At 34.1% G+C, this 24,063-nt stretch overlaps 1 protein-coding gene across 6 annotated transcripts in view; it reads right to left on the bottom strand.

Annotated features, from left to right (window-relative positions):
- Positions 1-24,063, bottom strand: part of SCAPER (S-phase cyclin A associated protein in the ER) — a 489,933-nt gene that overhangs the window by 281,145 nt on the left and 184,725 nt on the right. For all 6 annotated transcript variants that reach the window (XM_068556227.1, XM_068556251.1, XM_068556256.1 and 3 more), the window contains 4 exons: positions 21,288-21,430; positions 14,838-14,919; positions 12,863-13,015; positions 11,965-12,072 (listed from right to left, as the gene is read on the bottom strand). In XM_068556227.1, the coding sequence (XP_068412328.1) occupies positions 11,965-12,072; positions 12,863-13,015; positions 14,838-14,919; positions 21,288-21,430 (486 nt within the window). The remainder of the gene's footprint in view (positions 1-11,964; positions 12,073-12,862; positions 13,016-14,837; positions 14,920-21,287; positions 21,431-24,063) is intronic.

Genomic DNA, 24,063 nt, shown 5'->3' with positions numbered 1-24,063 from the left:
CACACACAAACACTCATATTCATAAAATAAAGCAAAAGGCATTGCCACCACTCTAATCTATAACCTTGGAACTACCTCTTTGTTAAAAAGAAAATAAAAACTGAAATACAAAATACTTGTAAAACCCACTAATTATTGAGAAACAAGCCCAGCAAGAAATGCTTAAGAATCAAATGAAGAAAACTATACACTTTACTGAATGACACATACACACAAATACAATATATGAGTAGACAAACGTGGCTGGATGGAAAGAAAGAATATTTAAAAGATGTTCACACTTATCTCAATGCAGTCTCAATCAAAACACAAACAGGATTTCCTTAGCTTACAAGTTAATTGCAAAGGTTATGTAGAAATTGAAAAGCAGAGGAATAGCCAAGGAAATTTTGAAAAAGAATAAAGAAGAACAAACTGACCCTATTAGGAGTAGAAGCAAGAAGACAGCAAATGATATCTACTCAATTTTTGGAGAAAATAAATGTTAAAACTGCAAATGTCTACCCAGTGAAAATATCTTTCATAAACAAAAGCACATACAAACAAACAAAATTTCCTACTGGGAGATTCTCACTAACCTGAGTAGTAGGCACAAAGACAGTTGTTCTATTATTATTCTACAAACAGTATATATACATCTTATGTACTCTTCTGTTACATAATGAATTTCACCAAAATATTGTAAAGTAGAAAAAGATACACTGTGCATATACTAAATAAATGAAATCTAGTATATGTATATTACTGTCAAACAAAATAAGACTTTAAGAAAATTCTTCAGAGATAGAAAAAAAAGCCAATTTATTTTGTGAATCTATTATGAACTTGATGTTAAAACCAGAAAGCACCTGCAGAAAAAAAGGAAAACTATTCACCTAAAGCATTACTCATGCTACAGAGCCATTTCATATAGTAAAAGGCTGAATACATTAGAAAGATATACAATTCTAAACTTGTACGCTCTTAGTAACCTAGCCTCAAAATATATTAAGCAAAAATGGATGGAACAAGAAAAAATAAATTTATGATCATAGTGAGAGACTTTAATCTCCTCAATCAGTAATTGAAAGTAGACAAAAATCAATATAGATATAGAATATTGTAATATCATGACTAATATGCTTGATAGACTAGGTAACTAGAAAATACACTTTCTCTTCAGGCACAGAACATTTACAAAATCTTACCCTGTGCTACGCTACTTCAGATTTCAAAGGATTTCGAAGACTACATTCTCTGATCTTACTGTAATTAATGTAGAAATCAACAGACAAAACTCTTATGTTTGGAAATTTCAAGTCAATGTTCTAAACAACCAATGGATAAAATAAAAATTTCTGAAGGAAATTAGAAAATATTTAGAAATGAGTAATAATGAAAATATTTTGTATCAAAAAAGGCCTTAGAAATTAGTATCTTTAGAAAAAAAGGCTAAAAATTAATGAGCCAAGCATTCACCTTAAGGAGTTAGAAAAAGACTGGCAAAAATAAACTCAGAGAAAGAAGTAAAAAGGAAATAATAAAACCAAGAAATAACATTTACTGAGTAAAAAACAAAGAAGAGATAGGATCGACAAAACCGAAAACCAAATCTTTAGAAATACTAATAAAATAGACAAACTCATAACAAGAATGATCAAGAAAAAAAATACAGGCACAGGACTTCCCTGGTAGTCTAGTGGCTAAGACTCCACGCTCCCAATGCAGGGGGCCTGGGTTCGATCCCCGCTCAGGGAACTAGATCCCACATGCCGCAACTAAAAGATCCCGCCTGTCGCAACTAAAATGATCCCGCATGCTGTAACGAAGATCCCTCATGCCGCAACTAAGACCCAACACAGCCAAATAAATAAATAAATATTTTTTAAAAAATACGCACAAATTTTAAATGTTAGAAATGAAAAAGGAGACACAGTTAAAGGTTCCTTTAAAAATCACAAAGAATACTATGAAAAATGTTTTGCAAGACCTTTGAAAACTTAAGAAAACATATAATTTCCTAGTAAATGAAAATTTACCAAAATAGATGTAGTAAATCATAGAAAATCAAAATACACTCAAATAAATAATTGCTAATTTAAAATCTGACCAATTCATTAGGATAGCTACTACCAAAAAAACATAAAATAACAATGTTGGCAAGGATGTGGAGAAATTGGTACCCTTGAGCAGTTCGTGGGCAAGTAAAACTGTACAGCTACTGGGAAAAAAAGTTTAGTGCCCTCAAAAAATTAAAAATACAATCACAGTACGATCCAGAAATCTACTTCTGGGTATACATACAAATAATTGAAAGCAAGCACTCAAACAGATATTTGTACATGTCCATAGCAGCATTATTTGCCGTAGCCAAATGGTGGAAGGAAACCAAGTGTCTATCCACACATAAATGGATAAACAAGATGTGGTATATACATACAATGGAATATTACTCTGCCCTAAAAAGGAAGGAAATTCTGACATATGCTACAACATGGTTGAATCTTACGTTGAGTGAAATAAGACACTCACAAAAAAACAAATACTATATGATTCCATTTGTGTGAGGTATGTGTGGTAGTCAAATCCTGAGACAGAAGGAATGGTGATTGCCAAGGCCTGGAGGGAGGGAGAATGGGGAGTTATTGTTTAAAGGGTAAAGAGTTTCAGTTTTGCACAATGAAAAGATTTCTGTGGCTGGATGTTGGTGATGGCAGACAACAATGTGAATGTACTTAATGCCACTGAACTGTACACTTAAAAATGGATAGGATGATAAATTTTAACTCGTATATTTTACCACAAATTAAAAACAGAAAATAATTTTCCAGAAAAAACATACTAAAAACATATAATTTTATAGACACATTAAACAAAACCTTCAGAGAAAAGTTATTTCTATTTTATGCAACCTATGCCAGGAGTTTAAAAAAAAAAAGGAAAAACTTGTTAGCTTATATTATGAAGCTAATATAATCTTGAGAAAGGAAAATTAGGAAAATCTAACTAAAATATTTGCAAAACAAATTCAACTACATATCTTTAAATCAAGACCAAATAAGTTTAATAACAGAAAAGTCATTAATGTAATATATCACATTAAAAACATTAAGGGAGGGAATTCCCTGGTGGTCCAGTGGTTAAGTCTCCGTGCTTTCACTGCCGAGGGCCGGGTTTGATCTCTGGTGGGGGACCTAAGATCCCACAAGGTGTGCAGCGTGGCCAAAAAAATAAATAAATAAAATAAAGGAAAAAGTGACCTTTCCATAAGATCCAGAAAAAAATTTCAATAAAAATTAATACCTATTTATTTTTTTAAGATCTTACAAAACTAGGGAACTTCCTTACCTTGATAAGAGCCATTTATAAAAACTTGTAAATTGTTAAAACTCCAAATCAGAAAATAAACAGGGTAAAAAAAGTCTTAATTTCATTCAGCTTAAAATGCCAAGTTACTGAACTAGTTACCAGCATAAATCTAAGGTCACTCTGTACCCCAAATCCTATAGCATGGTTAACACAGATGAAACCCTGGCAAGAGTCAATTGTACATGCTTTAATTCACTTGTTCTACAATGCCAAAAAGCTAAAAAGCCAACTTGAAATTAAGAATACATGCACCTATCTGAGCAAATCTCATCAAAGTGGCCAAAATGGAATCTAGTATTTTGTCTTTTATAATGGCATCAAAGGATATTGCAACAGTTTAAAAGAATAAAGAACTAAGGATGTAACTAGCCAAAATACCCAACTTCACCATAATGGTCTTTTATGGTTGCAGATGCATTCATTTATTTAATTTTAAACTTGAACCAAAAAAAAAAAAAGGGGGGGGGGGCACAGAAGACTCCTGAGCAACAGGGACACATCTCCATTGTTCCATTTCTTCTTTAATTTTTTTAAAATGCTTTTGCATTTATCAGTTACCCATACACATAATTTACACAGTCAATAGCTCAAAGAAAGTAGTTTCCTACTGGTTTCCCCACTTCTTTCCTCAATCCAGAGGCAATGATTTTAGCTGATTATTTTACCTTTTTTTCTCTATACTCAATATATTTTGTGTTGCTACTTCTTCATTTTTCAATTTTAGGATTACCTACTGACTTTTCATTGTGAAACATAAGGACTTAAGCTCTACTCCTGGAACCCAGTCCTCTCACCCACACTTTGTATCTCATGTATTCCCCTATCCTTCCAAATGTAAAGAAAAAAAAGAAGTGTTATCACCTAATTATCCAGGTGACAGGAATATGGGGTTTACTACATTACTTTCTTCTTTTTTTGGTGCAAAATTTTAATATCTAAAAAGAAAATTCAGCAACACTAGTGAAATATGGGAGAAAAGGTAACATATTTTATCTTTGCATAAAATAATATATATAAATTATCTACAAGGAATGAAATGTTAAATTTATATGACTGAAATTTTCACATAACATAATAATATATATATCTAAAATTTTTTCACTTTATAAAAATTTCTCCAATGTAATTTTAAACGAGGCCACTTTATTTTTATTTTATATTGGAGTATAGTTGATTAACAATGTTGTGTTAATTTCAGGTGTACAGCAAAGTGATTCAGTTATACATATACATGTATCTATTCTTTTAAAAATTCCTTATGCTAAGATACTTCATAATCTAAAAAAAAATTTTTTTGAGAGAGAGGACCAAACTATGGGACTGTGAGAATTCTGTTTTATAGCTTTGTGATTTTCCTAACACAACAGATGTGCCTACTCTGCCGACTGCAAGAGAAGCCAAAGTGACAGAATAATTATTACTAAACTCAGTAACTTTGATCAGAGATAGGTGTTCCCTGCTCCTCTATGAATATCTACTTTGGAACTAAAACACTGGCCACTGAATTTCAGATAAAGAACCGAATAAAGTCTTAATTAAAGTAAAAGCATTTATAATCACTTATTTATTAAGGAAAATTAGAGGAATTATCTAAATTAGGCATGTAAAATGCTAAATTTGTCATCTATCCTCATTAGGGCAGAAATGTTCCCACTCATAAACTATCAATAAATCTTTCATTTCCTTTACCCCTCCCACATGAAATCATCATACTATGGATTTCAAGATTATGCAGGCATAAAATTTCTATATAAAGAAATACATATTATAAAACTTTTACAGCATATTCAAGTAGAAGCAGCTTGAGCTGTATAAATTTGTCTCCTGTAACCCTGTTTCAGATCCTCCATCATCCAACTGAAAGACAGCAGCTGAGAAATAGTGATCACAGTTGCTCCCATCTTTAACATTGCCCATGGACACAATTCTGCAGTTCCTTGTAATTGACACTGAAGAGCCAGATGGGAAAGTATCAGCCTATACTCTGTGAGTGTATAGAACTAGCCACGGTTCTAGTCATTCCTAGCTACCATGATCTGGATTAAGAGTATAAGGAGTTTAAGAGTTGTCTTTTATAAAACAATAGTGTTTAGGTATGTAATTAACTTCTTAAAGGCAATGGATACCTGTTGCAAATAACTGCCAAAAACATATTAAAGGGACTTCCCTGGTGGTGCAGTGGTTAGAAATCTACCTGCCAATGTAGGGGACACGGGCTCCAGCCCTGGTCCGGGAAGATCCCACATGCCGCGCAGTAACTAAGCCCGTGCACCACAACTACTGAGCCTGCGCTCTAGAACCAGCGAGCCACAACTACTGAGCCCATGTGCCACAACTACTGAAGCCCGCATGCCTAGAGCCCACGCTCCACAGAGAAGCCACCGCAATGAGAAGCCCACGCACCGTAATGAATAATAACGCCCGCTCACCGCAACTAGAGAAAGCCTGCGCACAGCAACAAAGACCCAACACAGCCAAAAATAAATAAATAAATTAAAAATTTATATTAAAAAAAAGTATAACCTTTAACACTTAAAATATCATCTAGAAAACTCCATTCTAAACCTCAAATAAGCAGATGCCAAAAGGAAAAAATAATCTTAATTAGTTTAAGTAAACTATGAAATTAGGCAACCACCATGATGCAAAAGAAAAGTAGCATGTGTTACATACAGTATACACCCACCAAGGACTCATGCAGGAAAATATGGTTGAAATGGCTTTTCACATTTGTACAGGTTAACAGTATTTTGAGAGCTAAGAGTCACAGAATGAAATTTCATCCAAAACTAAATAGTTTAAGTTTCTAAACTGCAGTTATTTGTTACCTATTTAAAAATGCATTTTACAATAGAGTAACTGTTTAAAAGCAGAGATCAATGGAAGAAATACTGATGTAGTTGTAATCTACTGACCCAATAACACAGACTCTGAAAAAAACATAAGAAAGTTATAGTTCTTTAGGTTCTGATCCTGAATTATTGATTAATGAATAATATCTCCAATAATGAATGTTTAATAAAAGAAAACCGATACAGAAAAGAGACAGTGATTATTAGCAGTGAAAGCACAACACGTAACATTAGAAGAAGCATGAGAAACAGGTATCACGGGAGTACTATTTCAAAATTATTAATGTGATTATCCATTTTACCTTTCTTAGCACATGGTCTTTGCCCATTTCAACCCAGCTAGACAGGTGATTAGAATTTGTTCCAAAATAAATTTTTAAAAAAGCACCTTATAATAATCAACTTTAGATATGCAGAACAGATATATGCAGCAAGACAAGAGTTTTATAAGCCAAGCTAATATCCTGAGATTTAATAAATTTATTTACTTTGCCCTTTAGCATGTCAATAATCAAGCCTGGAGGATTCCTATAGCATTTACTTCAAAATATGGAGAAAGTTCCCTTTTGCAACCTTAAGGCTTAGTTACTTGGTTAGAATAAGGAGGAAAGAGAGGTTAAAGTAAATTTTACTTCTTTCTAGCCAAAAAAATTTGGAGATGAAAGGAGGAAAAAAAAGTGTGTCCCAAGGGAGATAGGTGTGTTAGCTAAATCAGAGTAATGACAAAAGTATTATTTTTGATTCTCAAAAGAAACTGTCTCTCTAGGTGTCCCTGGCGCCAAATAGGGTGTGGTCCATTAATATGGCCATGCTGTGTAGTTTAGCTTTCCCCAAATGCCCTTAGTTCTTATGTGGTAGAAGCCAGTAGGAGGCCAGGGGCCAGAATGGAGGTTATGGTAAAGTCTCAGAGATATGAAAACAGAGAGAACTGAGGGGTGGCCTGATCAGGAGGAGGTTAAATAAATGGCTGATGCTCCACTGGAACACCGTCCAAGTGGAAAGAATAGATCAAGAGTTCACTAGCCACCCTTCCAGATCGGTGGCCCTGAGTACACTAAGTGAGCAGGTAAACAAGCAACTCACACTGGAAATCAGAAAAGACAGAAGATATGATGTAGTAAGATCCCAACTTTTCCTCCTAACATGGGGTTACGTATGCCATACTCTTACTTTGATACGCAAAGATGCCATCTTAAGGAAATAAGCAAGAGGATGGGGACCAAGGATTGTTATAAAAGAGGCTGGGCACTAACTATGGAAACTAATTAAATTACCGGATCAAACTAAGGTTTAAAACAAACTGGTTGCCTACTTAAAATTTTTTCCTTGAACCAACGAAGAAGGCTAAATCAGCTATAGATAGATAGCTACATATTCTCTGCACATCCCAGGTACAATGTGAGTGAATTTACCACCATAAGAATTCCAAAAGTGAGAAGAAATATACACATTAACAATCAGCTATATGTGTGTGTGAATTATATACACACACAACTATAAAAATTTTCCCATCCTATTAAAGAGAAAATGAAGGCAATGGAAACTACGTCCTATAAGAAAGGGTAAGATGTTTTTACCTCATTTCTCAAACTAACATAAAATGTACTTATTGAAGTATTGGGGGGAAATGAAGATCCATTCTAAATGAGTTCTAGTTTTTTAATTTGACTTGATTTTCTGTTGAAAGGCAAAGAAGATGTTTTCCTAACATGATTATAAAAAGAGAGTAAATACTTGTGCTTCTACAAACCTAATAACCAAGGTAAAAAGAAAATGAATCTATTAGGAATTACGGAGTTATCTATTATTTCTCAGACTGCCATCAATTCTGGAAGACATCTACTACCTCATTTTTTTTTTAAATTATTTATTTATTTTTGGCTGCGTTGGGTCTTCGTTGCTGTGTGCGGGCTTTCTGTAGTTGCGGTGAGTGGGGGCTACTCTCCCTTGTGGTGCGCGGGCTTCTCCTTGCGGTGGCTTCTCTTGTTGAGGAGCATGTGCTCTAGGCGCATGGGCTTCAGTAGTTGTGGCACAAGGGCTTCAGTAGTTGTGGCACAAGGGCTTCAATAGTTGTGGCTTGCGAGCTCTAGAGCGCAGGCTCAGTAGTTGTGGTGCACGGGCTTAGTTGCTCTGCGGCATGTGGGATCTTCCCGGACCAGAGCTCGAACCCGTGTCCGCTGTATTGGCAGGTGGATTCTTAACCACTGCGCCATCAGGGAAGCCCTTTACTACTTTTTGCACATCAATGCCAGGCACACTCTAGCCAAAGAGATTGGCTTATATTCCATTAAATACAGTGATATCTTTATATTTTTACTAATTAAAATTTTCATTTTTTCCTTCAATCACCTAATTAGCATAATTTTCCAAGCAGAAATACTAATTTGGGATTTGTAAAATCACACTTGGTTGTAAACATTCAATAAATTATAACTTAAGAGTCTTCATAAAAGTTCTTTTCATACTTTCCATGAATTAAATGAAAATAAACTATTATTTTCTCTATATTTAAATAACACGGTTGGCAAACAGGTATAATTTATATGCTTTTAGAGCCAAGGAGTCTCACAAACACAGAAATGGATAAATTAAAAAAATGTTTTTAAACCTTTTTAATTTCATTTTCTATATGGAATTAAATGTACTTTATGCAAGTCCTACAAAAATCACTATCAGCTTCCTCAGAGAGTGTGATAACAGGGTCACAAAAGAAATCAGAGTTTTAATTAAACCTAATACTTTACTATTTCTCTAGTAATGTGCTGAAAAATTAAATTTTGGAATGTATTTAAACTAGCACCAGTTTCTTTTGACCTTTAAAAATCACGTACTTTTATCGTTTGCATTCTAAGATGATGAAAGAGAAAAAAAATCAAACATATAACAGCTCTTTTTGTGAAGTCTCAAGAAACATAAGAAAAATTTCCTGGTCAAATTACAATAAAAACACAAAACATTAAACCTTTCTTGCTGGGCAGCTACCTATTATGTTTAACAGGCTTGAAACAAAATGTGTCAGAGATCAGGAGTAAGTTATCTGATATGTCAAGTGCATAAGGTCAAAGGTCCAATTTTATTAGGTCAGAGGTGGTATAAATAAAATCTTATATGTCAAAGAAGAAGGGTCACAGATAAAGTGTATATAATATAAAGACATCACAGATGACAAGTAATAACTTTAAGTAGAACAAGTATGTTTACTATAGATACCTTTGCTGATTAAAATGACGTGTGTGTGTAAATATAAAATTGCCTTTCTGTATCACACAACTCATATGCTACATTTCACACTTGTTTTCAGGAAAAAGGGGCTATAACCAAGAATAACTACATGAATCGAGAACTTAAAGAAAATTTAATACTTTTATACTGAAACAGTACACAAAATGAATACATCGATCAAATCTCAAACCACAACAGCCAAACATCAAACTATGCTTTAGTAGCTACAAAAGTTAGATAATATTACACATTTTTCTTCCAAAGTACATGAATTAAATACTCTTTCCTTCTCTACTTCTCTCATTGAGATAAAAACACATAAAATTTAGATTCCAGTTTACATAATAGCAGTGCTCCACAAAAATTTAAAATAATTTTTTGTAAATTGAATAATATATTTCGTTTTTTTATTAAGAGAACTTAGTTACAAACAATTTTTATAAGTGGAAGAATTTCCTTTATAATGGGAATAATTAAATTCTAATTAATGAAGCAATTGAGGATTTTTTTTCATAGTGGAACACACATACACCTGACTCTAGCTCTAAACAGTAAACTTAAGTAGAGAATGGGGATAATAACATGAATGATTCAAGTAAAAAAAAAAAAAATTCCATATTACTCTCTCTTAAAATACCCATACAATTTGATTAAAAGGCAAAAAAATTATTTCAGGTAAACTAAATAGATGATTAATTCCATTTTTTATTTCACCTTTATTAAAGCCACTCTGTATAACCTTTCAGTTCAACTCGACTAAATGAGTTCTTATTAAATACCATACTATGTGTCAAGCATTATGTCAAACAATGGATATTACAGAAATTAAACATGTAAAGACTTCCAATTTCAGCCACAGTGACTGGCTTAAACTGGACTAATCTTCCAACTCCAAAAGTTGCACAAAATATACAAAACATCTATTTAAAGGCATTAAAGAACAGCCAACACAGCCAGAACTTGAGAGACCATGACCCCTAAAAGGAGGGAAGCACATGAGGCGAGCTCCACATTCACTCTGGATTTTTCCCCAAGGGCTTATGCCAATTTTTGGCATGAGAGAACAGTGCAAGGTGAAAGTGGCAGTCTTACTAAGCTGAGGAGACAGAATTTGGTTTAGAGCTGTCAAAATAGTTGGAACTTGAGGGGCAAAAATCCTTAAAAGGAGGAAATCATAAAGAAGTGAGCCAAATTAACCATGTGCAATTTCCCCTCAAACACTGTTCATATCCAGAAACTTAGGAGAAAACAGCAGCTTTGTTCCTCCTACTTAGGTAAGATTTATTAAGAACCATCCACAGAATTACCCCTGCTTCCTGACAGCATCCATTCCAGAGCAAAGTCCCACGTCCTTGAACACTCCCCCTCACCTCCAGGTCACCTAGCAAAGACCCAAATCCTATAATAAGTCCTTTCTAACACGTTATTGAGAAACTATAACTTCCCATAGTGTGCATTTTCCCTTCTTTTAACAAGTCAATGAACCTAATTTTATTCAATTGTAGATGTGTTCCTGATGGTCTCTGCCTGGAGAGCACTGACAAAAACCTAAGAAAAAGAATGAACTATAGCTTCATATAAACATTAGGGATCAATCTCACAGACTTAAGGATGAGTGAAAGAAGCCAGGTACAAAAAGTACATACTGTATGATATCATTTATATGAAGTTCAAGAACAGGCAAGACTAACTGATTGTGCTAGTAGTCAAGAGACCAGTTACCTTTTGGGAGCACGACTGAGATGGGGCATGAGGGAGCCTTCTGGGGTTCAAGAAATGATTTATGTGCTGATATGAGTGGAACAAATGTAAAAATTCATCAAGCTATATACTTTAAATTTGTGTATTCTACTAATATATGCTCTACTTCAAAAAAAAAAGAAAAAAGAGTTAAACACACATGTGCACCTACACACAAGTACTGCCCTCAAAGAACCACAATAACCTTTCCTAGACATCTTAAAAGATGCTTGACAAACATAAATTTCTCATCTTTGGGTATGTTTAGAAATTTTCTATTAAAAATAGAACCAACAAATTCAGAGATTAGTAATGTCATACATATCTCAATAACAGTCGAATGAAAAACATTTATAAAACTTCTTATACAAATCTAAATTCCATGTAAATAGCAATTATAGGTAGATAAATAATGCATTTCCCAAAATTTCTAAGTATTGTACTGATACAAAATTATCAATTTATATGATTTTTATATTGTTAACTGTTTTCCAAGAAACATAGAACATCATTAAATAAAATTATTAAAAATTTTAAATTATTAATATTTTTAAATTATTAAAATATCAAAATACCATAAACCTTTTTTTGCACTGAAATTATATAAACAGTATTAAATTCTTATTTCTATGTTTCTTTTAATATATATACTAAAATAAGGACATTTGTATACTATATTGTAGTAGTTATTAAATATTAAATATAGTTTTAAATAATCACAGAAATACATATGAACATGGATTTCTTCATAATAGAAAAGAACATAGAAGGTATTCAATAAATGAACAAAATTAAAGCTTACCACTTCCTCATCTGAAAGTTCACGCCCTTGGATGCTGCTATTTTCTCTCACAGCTTGTTGGTGTTTTTTTCCTTTAATGTGGCTAAAAAGATACACCTCTGAAGAGATCTAAAAGCATAAAATCAAAGCAATGTAATGAGCATATAATTATATCTTACTTTAAATATTACACATTCTATCCAGTATACTATATGCAAGTTGCGATCACTCTAGCATTTACATATTAGTCTTAAAAATATTTTCTTTAGAATACAATTCTGAGAATCCTCTAGAACAGGGGTGCCCAACCCCGGGTTCGCGGACCGTTACTGGACCTCTTAGGAACTGGGCCGCAGAGCAGGAGGTGAGCGGCGGGCAGGTGAGCGGCCAGTGAGCGAGCGGCTTCATCTGCCGCTCCCTGTCGCTTCCGTTACCACCTGAACCATCCCCCCAACCCCCGTCCGTGGAAAAACTGTCTTCCAAGAAATCTGGTCCCTGGTGCCAAAAAGGTTGGGGACCTCTGCTCTAGAAGACACATGGTCAAAAAGGCATGTCATCAAAGCCAACCTTAACAGAGTATCATTTCTTCTAAGTATCAAGGTTCAAGTTTCAGCACTGAAAATGTTCCTTTTCTTTTGTGGTCATAATACCCAAAAATATTGACTTGGGCTATCATTAAGCAGGTATACATCCATTTTAGCAGCAACTGCATGCTTTGGTTCTTTGCACTGCTACTCCTAACTGCTGATACTATTTTTGTACTACTTACTTTGCATAAACATCATGAAAGAAATCCACGGTAGTCAGCAGATGCCTTAGTATGACTTTTAAAAGATTGGGAGAATATATTTCCATAGTTCAATAAACTGTAGTAAATAAATTATAACGTATCATAACGATAGTGATACTGACAACCTACCGGGACATTGCAGAGAGAACACTGCTTCTTTCTTTCATAAGGGGTCAATTTGGGGGCATAATCAGTATTTGCATGTCGTCCACTGCTTAACTCAGCAGCTTTTTCTTTTCTTTGTTCAATCTGTTCCATGTGCCTTCTAATGCTTTCATCATGCTGTAAATGAAGTCGAAGTGTGAGAATACAGAAATTTATTCAAGTTATACTGAGAACTTGAAAAAGTAATATTTCCATTAAACTTTCTAAAATAACAAAATGTCTTAATTCAGTATTAACTTGGACACTGAGGACAAGAATCTACATAAAGCCCTTTAATATCTCCTACATGCACAGTAACATTTCCTAAAGTGTACTTCATGGAATTATACTGTGGGTTATTAATAAGTATTGATATTTTGTGGAAGAGGTTCTATGGTCAAATAAGTTTGGAAAATAGTAAGTTAAAGCTACTTACTTACTCCAGCTTGTCACTGTGCATTATGACTCAATAAACCTAGCTTACACTAAGCAACATTTTACACACTTATTTGACCACAACATACTTTTGAGAAGCACTTCCTGGAACACACTATGGGAAATGTTGCCCCACAGGTAAAGACCAAGCTCATCCTAACAGCAGACAAGGCCCATCATGACACAGACCTTTACCCACATCGACTCCAGTGACTTCCCAGAAAACAAAAAATAAACCAACTAAAAAACACTATTTCAGACTTCTGACTTTGTGCTCATACCACTTCATATGGCTGGATGCCATCCCACCCATGTACCTATTCAACTCGTCTTTCTTTCAAGATTCAGCTCACAAATTATCCTCTAAAATTATTTCCCTGACTTCTGAAATCCTTCATGTTAGCTTAGTATCCTCCTCTGTACTTTCATAGCACTCAATAGCACTCTATCCATATGGAAATTATCTGCTTAGCATCTGAATCTCACACTAGATTATGAGTTTCTTGAAACTGAGAATCATGTCTTACTCATCTCTGTATCCCCATGCCTAGCACAAGACTCAATAAATATTTGCTGCATTAAATTTAAATAAATGATAAAGTTCTAGAACTATACAAATAGTAAAATAGGGTCCTCTACTCCCTGGAATTTACTACCCCTGTGAAAACCCAACATGTAAATAATTGTGACACAATGTAAAATATTCATACTGCTAGAAACTACTAATGGTAAAGATTTTCTAGAAAATATAAGCTTATCATAATCTCCCAAGCAACAACTGTGCAATTCAAAAACACTGAAATAATCTTTTAGTTTATTTCTAAATAATTAAAAGTCTATGAATATAAGAAAGCTAGTAGTAATGTCTTCAAGTCATTAACAAATTAATTAGTAAAATCAAGCAATGCTAAAATTCCTTTACATTTTTTCTGTCAATTGCTTTATCTTATTAAAATAATTTCAGTTTTCAGATAGTTGAGTTGGAATTGATCATACCCAAAACCACATAAGTCTTATTCTCCAAATACTGATATTAGGAATACAAATTAATTCAGTTTTTTTAAAGAAATACGACTGATTCTTTTCTTTTTTTAGTAAATTTATTTATTTTATTGATTTATTTTTGGCTGCATTGGGTCTTTGTTGTTGCACGTGGGCTTTCTCTAGTTGTGGCGAGTGGGGGCTACCCTTTGTTGCAGTGCGTGTGCTTCTCATTGTGGTGGCTTCTCTTGTTGCGGAGCACAGGCTCCAGGTGCACAGGCTTCAGTAGTTGTGGCTCCCGGGCTCTAAAGAGCAGGCTTAGTAGTTGTGGCGCACGGGCTAAGTAGCTCCACGGCATGTGGGATCTTCCTGCACCAGGGCTCGAACCCATGTCCCCTGCATTGGCAGGCAGATTCTTAACTACTGCGCCACCAGGGAAGCCCTAATTCAGTTTTTATACAATTAATTAAATCGATAAAATTTTAATCTCATGCTACATTAAAACAGCTCTAAAATTTCAAATTAAAATATATAATATTCCTACCTTGAGCTGAATTTTTTTCTGTAGCTCTTCCATAGCTTCTTGTTGTGCAGCTGTGAGTGCTGCCAATCGTTCTTCCCTGTCTCTATAAGAAGATATTTAAAAATTATAAACTCAACTGCTTGGAGTAACAAATTTCATGAGGTTAAAAAAATACAATTAGGACACATAGGCTTATATATTCTAGAGAGTTTTTTAAATTATTTTTTTCTGAATGCCTATTAAGTCTCAGATACATTATTGCTCATTAAACATTTGGGAAGCAACAGACATTATTATTTATAAAAATAGGTTTCTGGACCCAAGAATGGGTTTAAATACTAGCTCTGGGGCTGTCATTTAAATATGGCATATTGAAAATATATATTTAACTCTTTTCCCTTCCAAAAACCTATAAAACAATATGAAAGGAATAGAAAAGGCAACAATTCACAAAGACAAAGAGAATAGGAGAGGAACCAATCACAAACAAATTATGAGACATACAAAGAAGTATGACCATGTTTAGGAAAAATGCAGTCAAATGAAACTCTCTGAATGAGGCCATATGCTGGATTTATTTTGTATTATAAATACGTTATAAGAATTAAAAGAAAGTATGCCAACCTAAGGAAAAATATCGTGACAATGATTCAACAGATAGAGAATCTCAACAGAGAAAGAGAAATAGTTTTTTAAAAACTTTCCAACGAAAGGAACTAGGAGTCCTTAAACAAATGGCTTTCTAGGGATGGAGCAGGGAAAATATAAGATGAATTTGAAGCATCTTGCAGTGCCAGGAGGTAAGGAAGTACTCAAAAAAACAAAATGATGAAGTATGTCAAAGGCAAGCAGGGGTCAAATGAAAAAGTTCCCAATGTCCAAAGGTGACAATTTGAGCAACAAAATAAATACCATAATACTGGTTTGTAACCCATAGTATAATACAAATATAAACGAGTCCCCGTTGACATAACAAAGGAATTTAATAAATAAATGGGAGAACAAATATCCTGTACAGAAGAACTGCAAATAATTAATGTATGAATTCTTGTCTCAAGGAGGTAGAGAATAACTCCCCATCTCTTCAGCATAGGCTTGCTGGCTTGCTTCCAAGGAGGACAGCATAGGGAAATTTTTAAACTATACAGTGGAGAAATCTGACAAATACTACCTTAGCCAGGTGATCAAGGTTAACAAAATCAGTGATAAGTCAAGGTGATAGTATGAACCTTAGACATTTTAAAAATGGTAATTCACATTCACCCCTGTGGTCTTCCTCCCAAAACCCATAACCTCAGTCTAACCATGAGAAAAACATCAGACAAATCTTAAGTGAGGAGAAGTCTACAAAATACCTGGCCACTACTCAGAACTGTCAAGGTCATCAAAACCATGGAAAGTCTGAGAAACTGTTACAACTCAGAAGAACCTGAAGAGAAATGACAATTAAATATCTGAAGAAATAGTGGCCACTTTCCAAATTTTATGAAAAGCATTAATGTACATAGTAGGATAATCACGAAGAGAACCAACCTACTGGTGAAAAACAAAGTCAAAAAGAAAATTTTGAAAACAGGAAAAAAAACCCAACAACTCACCATATACAGAGGAAAAACAGTATGATTAATGGCTGACTTTTCATCAGAAACAACAAAAGTAAGAAGATTCAAAGTACTGAAAGAAAAACCAAGAATTCTATATCCATCAAAACTACCATTCAAAAGGAAGGCAAAATAAAAATATTCCCAGATGAGCAAATACCAAGATAATTCAATGAAAGCAAACCTGCCTTACAAGAAATACTGAAGGAAGTCCATCTAGCTAAAAAGAAATAATGCCAAAGGGTAACTTAAATCCACAGAAAGAAATGAAATACACCAGAAATGATAAATATGTGGATAAATATAAAGGAATCTACAAATACATTTTCCCTATTATTCTAATTCCTTTGAAAAATGTGGGACTGCATTAAAAAAACTGTAACACTGTATTGTTGAGTTTATGACATATATAGATGTAATATATATGACAATAACAATACAAGAAAAAAAAGACATAGTGCTATATTGGAACAAAGTTGTTCTATTTTACCAAAATTAAGTTAATTTTAACCTGAAGTAGTTTGTGATAAGTCAAGATGAATACTGTAATAAAGAAAGCAAACACTAAGCAAATAACTAAAATAATACAGTTTTTAAAATCAAGAGAAAAATTTAAATGATGTCCTAAAAAGTACTGGTTGAGGGACTCCCCTGGTGGCACAGTGGTTAAGAATCCGCCTGCCAATGCAGGAGACACACGTTTGAGCCCTAGGCCAGGAAGATCCCACATGCTGCAGAGCAACTAAGCCTGTGCGCCACAACTACCAAAGGCTGGGCGCCTAGAGCCCGGGCTCTGCAACAAGAGAAGCCACTGCAATGAGAAGGCCACGCACCGCAACGAAGAGTAGCCTCCGCTGGCGGCAACTAGAGAAAGCCCGCGCACAGCAACGAAGACCAACACAGCCAAAAAATAAATAAATAAATAAATTTTAAAATGTACTGGTTTAACAAAAAAGAAGACAGTAAAGGAGAAAAAAAACTTGAGACATACAGAGAACAAATATCAAAATGGCAGACATTACATTCAGTCATATCAATAAATTACATTAAATGAGAATGGACTAAACAATCAAAAGGCAGAAAATTGAAGGCCAGATATAAAAAGGAACCTCAACTATATATAAGTGACATACTTTAGATACAAAGACACAAAAAAATGTTTCCCTTTAGACAGAAAAAGACATATCATGTAAACAATAAACACGGCAATATTTAAAACAGAAAATAATTGACTTTAAGACAAGAAATATTTTTTAAAAACCCAACGAGGGATATTTCATAATGATAAAAGGGTCAATACTTCAAGGAGTATAAATTAAATGCCCTTAACACTAAGGCACCAAAATACATGAAGCAAAAAATTGTCAAAACTGAAAAGAGAAATAGACAATTCAACAATTATTTTTGGAGATTTCAATAACTCTATCTCAAGAATTAATACAACTAGACAGATAATCAGTAAGTATACAGAAGACTAAACACTATCAACTAACTTTACTTAACTGACATTTAGAGAACACTCCATCCAAAACCGCAGAATACACGTATTTTCCAAGAGCACACAGAACATTCTCTAGGATAGTCTACATTCAAGACCATAAAGTAATAAGTTCAATAAATTTAAAAGGACTGAAATCATACAGAAAACATTCTTCAACCACAAAATATTTAATTAGAAAACAGAAAAACTGGAGACATTCCAAATATTTGGAAACTAAATAACATGCTTCTGAATAACTCAGGAATCAGAAAATCGTAAGAAATATTAGAAAAAATCTTGAATGAAAATAAAAATACAATGTATCAAAACTGATGAGATGAAATTAAAGAAGTGCTAAGAAGAAAACTGATAACTTCAAATGCTTATATTAGAAATGCAGAAATACCTAAAATTAATCAACTAAGTTTTGACTTTATAAAAGTAGGAAAAGCAAAGCTAATCAAATCCAAAATAAGCAGAAGGAAAGAAATGATAAATATCAAAGTGGAAATCAATGTAACAGAAAACAGAAACATAATGTAGAAATTCAAAGAAACCATAAGCTGGTTCTTTGGAAAAATCAACAAAATGTACAAACCTTTAGCTAGACTACCAAGAGACAGAGAGACAGAGAGACAGAGACAGAGAGGAAAGACATAAATTAGCAAATAAGGAATGAAAGAGGAACATCACTATAGATCATGTTAAAATTAAAATCCTTACAAGGAGCTATTAACAACTTTATAAAAATACACAACTTAGATGAAAAGGACAAATTCCTAGAAAAACACAAATTACCAAAGCTGACTCAATAAGAAAAAGAAAAATCTCAATAGATTGATAACATGTTAAGAAAAATTTATTTGGTAATTTAAAATCTTCCCCAAAAGATAACTCCAAGCCCAGATGGCTTCACTAGTATACTGAACACTTAGCAAGAAAAAATAACAATCCTACACAAAGAGTTTCTGTAAATAGTGGAGGAAAAAACACTTCCCATCACATTCTCTGAGGCTAGGATTGCCATGACATGAAAGCCAGACAAAGACATCACAAGAAAATTACACACCAATATCCCTTATGAATATAACCTTAACAAGAATTCAACAACACATAAAAATGATTTTACACTATGACCAAGTGGGAATTAACCCAGGAATGTAAGGTTGGTTTAATATCCCAAAATTAATTAATGTAATAAAACATATTAATAAAAAATAAAAGCCACAAGATCATCTCAATGAATGCCCCCAAAGAAGCATTTATTTAACCAAATTCAAAGTACATGCATGCTAAAAACTCTCAATAAACTAGAAATAGAAGAGAACTTCTTCAACCTGATAATGAGGATTTATGAGAAACCTACACCTACATCATACATAATAGCGAAAGACTGAATGTTTCCCCCCTAAGATCAAGAACAAAATAAGGATATACAATGTCACAACTTCTATTAACATTATATTGTAGGATCTAGTCAGTGCAATAAGGCAAGAAAAAGAAATTAAAGACATCTGTATGCAAGAGGGAAGAGAAATGGGAACATATTGTATAACTGATTCACTTTGTTATAAAGCAGAAGCTAACACACCATTGTAAGGCAATTATACTTCAATAAAGATGTTTAAAAAAATAAAAAATAAAAAAAAAAAAAAGACATCTGTATTAGAAAGCAAGAAGTAAAACAATCTCAATTTGCAGAGGACATGAGCTTTTATGTAAAATATCCTAAGGAACAACAACAGCAAAAAAGAAAACACTAATAGGAAAATACTCATCGGAAAGTTGCACAAGATCATAAAAAAATTATAAAATAAAATATATAAAAAATTGATTGTATTTCTATATACTAGCAAAAATACTAACAAAAATGAAATAAAATAACTCCATTCACTATGCCTTCAAAAAGAATACTTAGGAATAAATTTAAGAAAAGAAATGCAAGACCTATTTTCTAAAAACTACAAAATACTGTTGAGAGAAATTAAAGCAGATAGAGACATACCATATTCATGGATCATATACAATATTGTAAAGATGGCAATTCTTCCCACAATGATTTATAGATTCAAGGCAATTACTATAAAAATGCTTGCAAGCTTTCTTTTTTTAGAAACTGGCAAGCCTACCCTAAAAAATTATTTGGAAGGCAATTCTGAAAGAGAACAACAACATTAGAGAACCTACATTAATTGATTTCAAAACTTGCTATAAAGCTACAGTAGTTAAAACAGTGTGGTGCTGGAATAAGAATAGACATGTAGATATCAAAAGGACAGGACAGAGTCCAGAAATAAACCCTTACATCTAAGATTAATTGACCGTGAACAGGCAGCAAGGATAGTCTCTTAAAAGCTAGCCTCTTCTACAAATGGTGCTGTGATAAATGGATATTTATATGCAAATAAATAATTTTATATTTTTGATTCATACCATACATAAAAGGTATCTTAAAAGGAATTAGAACCTAAATGTGTGTCAAACTGAAAAACTATAACATTTTGAAGAATATCTTATGACACAGGGTATAAAAGGATTTCACAAACAAGATCAAAAAGTACAAATAAATTTGGCCAATTAAATGCTTTTTCCTGGGTCTTTGAATCTTAAACAAGTGATTTTAAAATGTAGGGATGGCTGAGTGCCATTTAACATAATCAGGGCGGCAACAAGTTGACAAGACTGTTTCCATCAAAAGACCACCACTGTGGCTCCTGGGACCTAGTCTCTGACACTTGACCATGTCCCAGCCCGGTCATCTAACCACCTATCACTTTCGCTCCCAATATTTTACTTAAAATTTGCTTTGCTTAAGTTAGCCAGAATCAAATTCTATTTCTTACAACTGAAAATATCTTGAAAGATCAAGTTTCCCATCCAACAGAAATGTTCAAAAGGTTTCCAGGGCTTCCCTGGTGGTGCAGTGGTTGAGAGTCTGCCTGCCAATGCGGAGGACACGGGTTCGAGCCCCGGTCTGGGAGGATCCCACATGCCGCGGAGCAACTAGGCCCGTGAGCCACAACTACTGAGCCTGTGTGTCTGGAGCCTGTGCTCCGCAACAAGAGAGGCTGCGATAGTGAGAGGCCCGTGCACCGCGATGAAGAGTGGCCCCGTTTGCTGCAACTAGAGAAAGCCCTCGCACAGAAACAAAGACCCAACACAGCCAAAAATAAATAAAATAAATAAATAAAAAATTAAAAAAAAAAAAAAAGGTTTCCATTTTGAGTAGGATGTCTTAATTCCTGGAGATCAAAATTCAGTATAACATTTCTGTATACGTAACACTTTCTAAAAATTCTACATGACAGCAAATAGCTTTAAGACTTGATTTGAATATGCACTAACTGCAAATGTTCATCAGGATCAAAATCAAGACAGCAAATGAAGTACCTAGCTCTTTCCCGGGCAGCATCTTCACGGGCCTTTTCCTTTTCTTGCCTCTGTTGCTCAATTCGGGCTTCTTGTTCTTTCCTCTTCATTAACAATTCTTCTACACGGGCCTGCCGTTCTGCTTCTAGAGCTCTCTTACGTTCCTAACGTCAGAAATATTTTAAAAGATGTTAGAATTATGTGTAAGATGAAAATGATTAAAGGTGACATAGCTTTGACATATACTTATATATTCAAGCCAAATAGATCCCTGGCTTGTCATTAGGTACGCTTCTCAGAATTTAAATAAAATCAAATACCAATACTATCTGGTTTTCATATGTCATTTACCAGTGCTACAAATAATTAGAAGAATAAATGCCGGGCTTCCCTGGTGGCGCAGTGGTTAAGAATCCTCCTGCCAATGCAGGGGACATGGGTTCGAGCCCTGGTCCGGGAAGATCCCACATGCTGCAGAGCAACTAAGCCCGTGCACCACAACTACTGAGCCTGCGCTCTAGAGCCCGTGAGCCACAACTACTGAGCCAGCGTGCTGCAACTATTGACGCCCACACACCTAGAGCCCATGGTCCGCAACAAGAGAAGCCACCGTAATGAGAAGCCTGTGCACCACAACGAAGAGTAGCCCCTACTCGTCACAACTAGAGAAAGCCCGCACGCAGCAACGAAGACCCAACACAGCCAAAAATAAATAAAATAAAATAAAATAAATTTATAAAAAAAAGAATAAATGTTATTTTAAGCAGATACTATCTTATTAGAACCTGATACATATTTTATGGTTAATCACTTCTAAAGCCTTGTGTTTGGAAATGGTTATAGAAATGACAGAACATGATGAAGAAAGCATAATTAACAGATTTTATTTCTGAACTAAACTTTCATATACGAATTAAGTGAAGAAAAGCTTGTGGCAGGGAGAAAGAGGCATTATAATATAGCATAGTGGGTAAGAGAGTGATCACTGTATTAGATTCCCTGATTTTGTTTCCTGATTACATTATTTACCAGCTGGGTGACCTTGGTCTAGTTATATTATATATGTGACTTAGTTTTCTGGAAGACAAATAACAGTAGTGCTTATTTCTTAGGATATTGTGAAGAACACATGAGACAATACATGAAAAGCACTTACATAGGGGTTGGCATATACTAAATTCTCAATAATTATCATCATCATCATTAATGCAGAAGATACTTCATTAAAATACTGTGATATACTTCCTGTGTATTTTTGCCTACTAGGAGTACTTAGCTAATTTTCACCATATTACTAGATGTATTGATATATTTCTTTCAATTCATCCCCATCCCCCAGGGAGCTCACACAACATCTCCCTGGTCCCTACTCTTTATGATAAATGGAACACACTACACTGATCTAGGCTCTAGTAACCACTACTTACATAGCCTTGGGCAAGTCATTTTACCTTAAAGAGACCCAGTTTGCTGCGAGATCTAAATTATTAACATAGGTAAGTACTTAGCAAAGTGTTTAGTACATAGTAAAGTGTTCGGCAAATGACAGCAGAAAAGAAATGCTAAAGCAGTTTCTGTTTAGAGAACACTGGGGAGAGACGCTAATATTTCTAATAGTTAACTAAGTTACTAAGAAGCTCACAATGGTAACTTTATATCTACAACAAGCTGTATCTACCCAGGGGAAGAAAACCTTTTTAAAGTAGTAACACAAAAGTGTCCCTATTTCTTTTCTTTCTTTTTTTTTTTTTTTGTGGGGGACCTGAGAACTAGAGGGAATGCACTGAATTCAGGAGAGCATATCTGACAGATCATAGGCTGTTGGAGGCGGGCAATTATATTTTAAATATAGTCTTTACTTTCTAACATACTATTCACGAACTGGTTATAGCTATTTCTCATTACTAAACATAATATGTAGAAACTTTTTTAGTTATATACTCTCTGAAAAACTCAAGAGTAAAAACAATCAAACCTGGTACAGAAAATTTTCTCCAATAAAAAACATGAACAGGGACTTCCCTGGTGGTCCACTGGCTAAGACTCCACACTCCCAATTCATGGGGCCCGGGGTTCAATCCCTGGCCGGGGAACTATTCCCTCATGCATGACTCAACTAAGAGTTTACATGCTGCAACTATGAGTCCACATGCCACAGCTAAGAACTCCACGTGCAGAAACTAAAGATCCCACATGCCGCAACGAAGATCCCATGTGCCACAACTAAGACCTAGTGCAGCCTAAATAAATAAATAAATATTTAAAAACAAAAAACACGAACAAAAGAGTTTTCCCTTAAACTCAATTTTTTTAAAATCTGCATTATGTCTGAAAACACAACTTTCACACTAAAATGCAAAAGGTTAAAGCATTAAATATAAAGAATTAAACCAGAACTTTTCATTTCGTATTTTATAAAACCAAAATCTTGAGGGATATACTTTTAAAAATTATAAGTTGGTCTTATAAATGAAATTTATTAATATTATATACAAACAATTACTTTATGTGTATGTGCAATGCAGCTAAGTTGTATGCATAAATATGATGTCAACTTGCTGATTGTTTTTACGGATATAAGAAATACTCCAACATTGTACTAATAGAAATAACTGGACTTCAAAAAATATCCAGTCTTCTAATTTCTGTTTTTAATAAGTGGAAGAGAAAATTGGTAACTGTATACCTAATGAGTAAAATTAGTAAATTCACCAAGTATTTTCCTTTCTAAAATTTAAGTTTCCTAAAAGATAGGAAACTTTGTACCCCACAAAAGCATCTTGTACAGGGCAGGAGT

This window comes from Eschrichtius robustus, chromosome 1, assembly GCF_028021215.1.
Source record: "Eschrichtius robustus isolate mEscRob2 chromosome 1, mEscRob2.pri, whole genome shotgun sequence".
Lineage (NCBI taxonomy): Eukaryota > Metazoa > Chordata > Mammalia > Artiodactyla > Eschrichtiidae > Eschrichtius > Eschrichtius robustus.
This window is presented reverse-complemented; position numbering and strand designations above follow the sequence as displayed.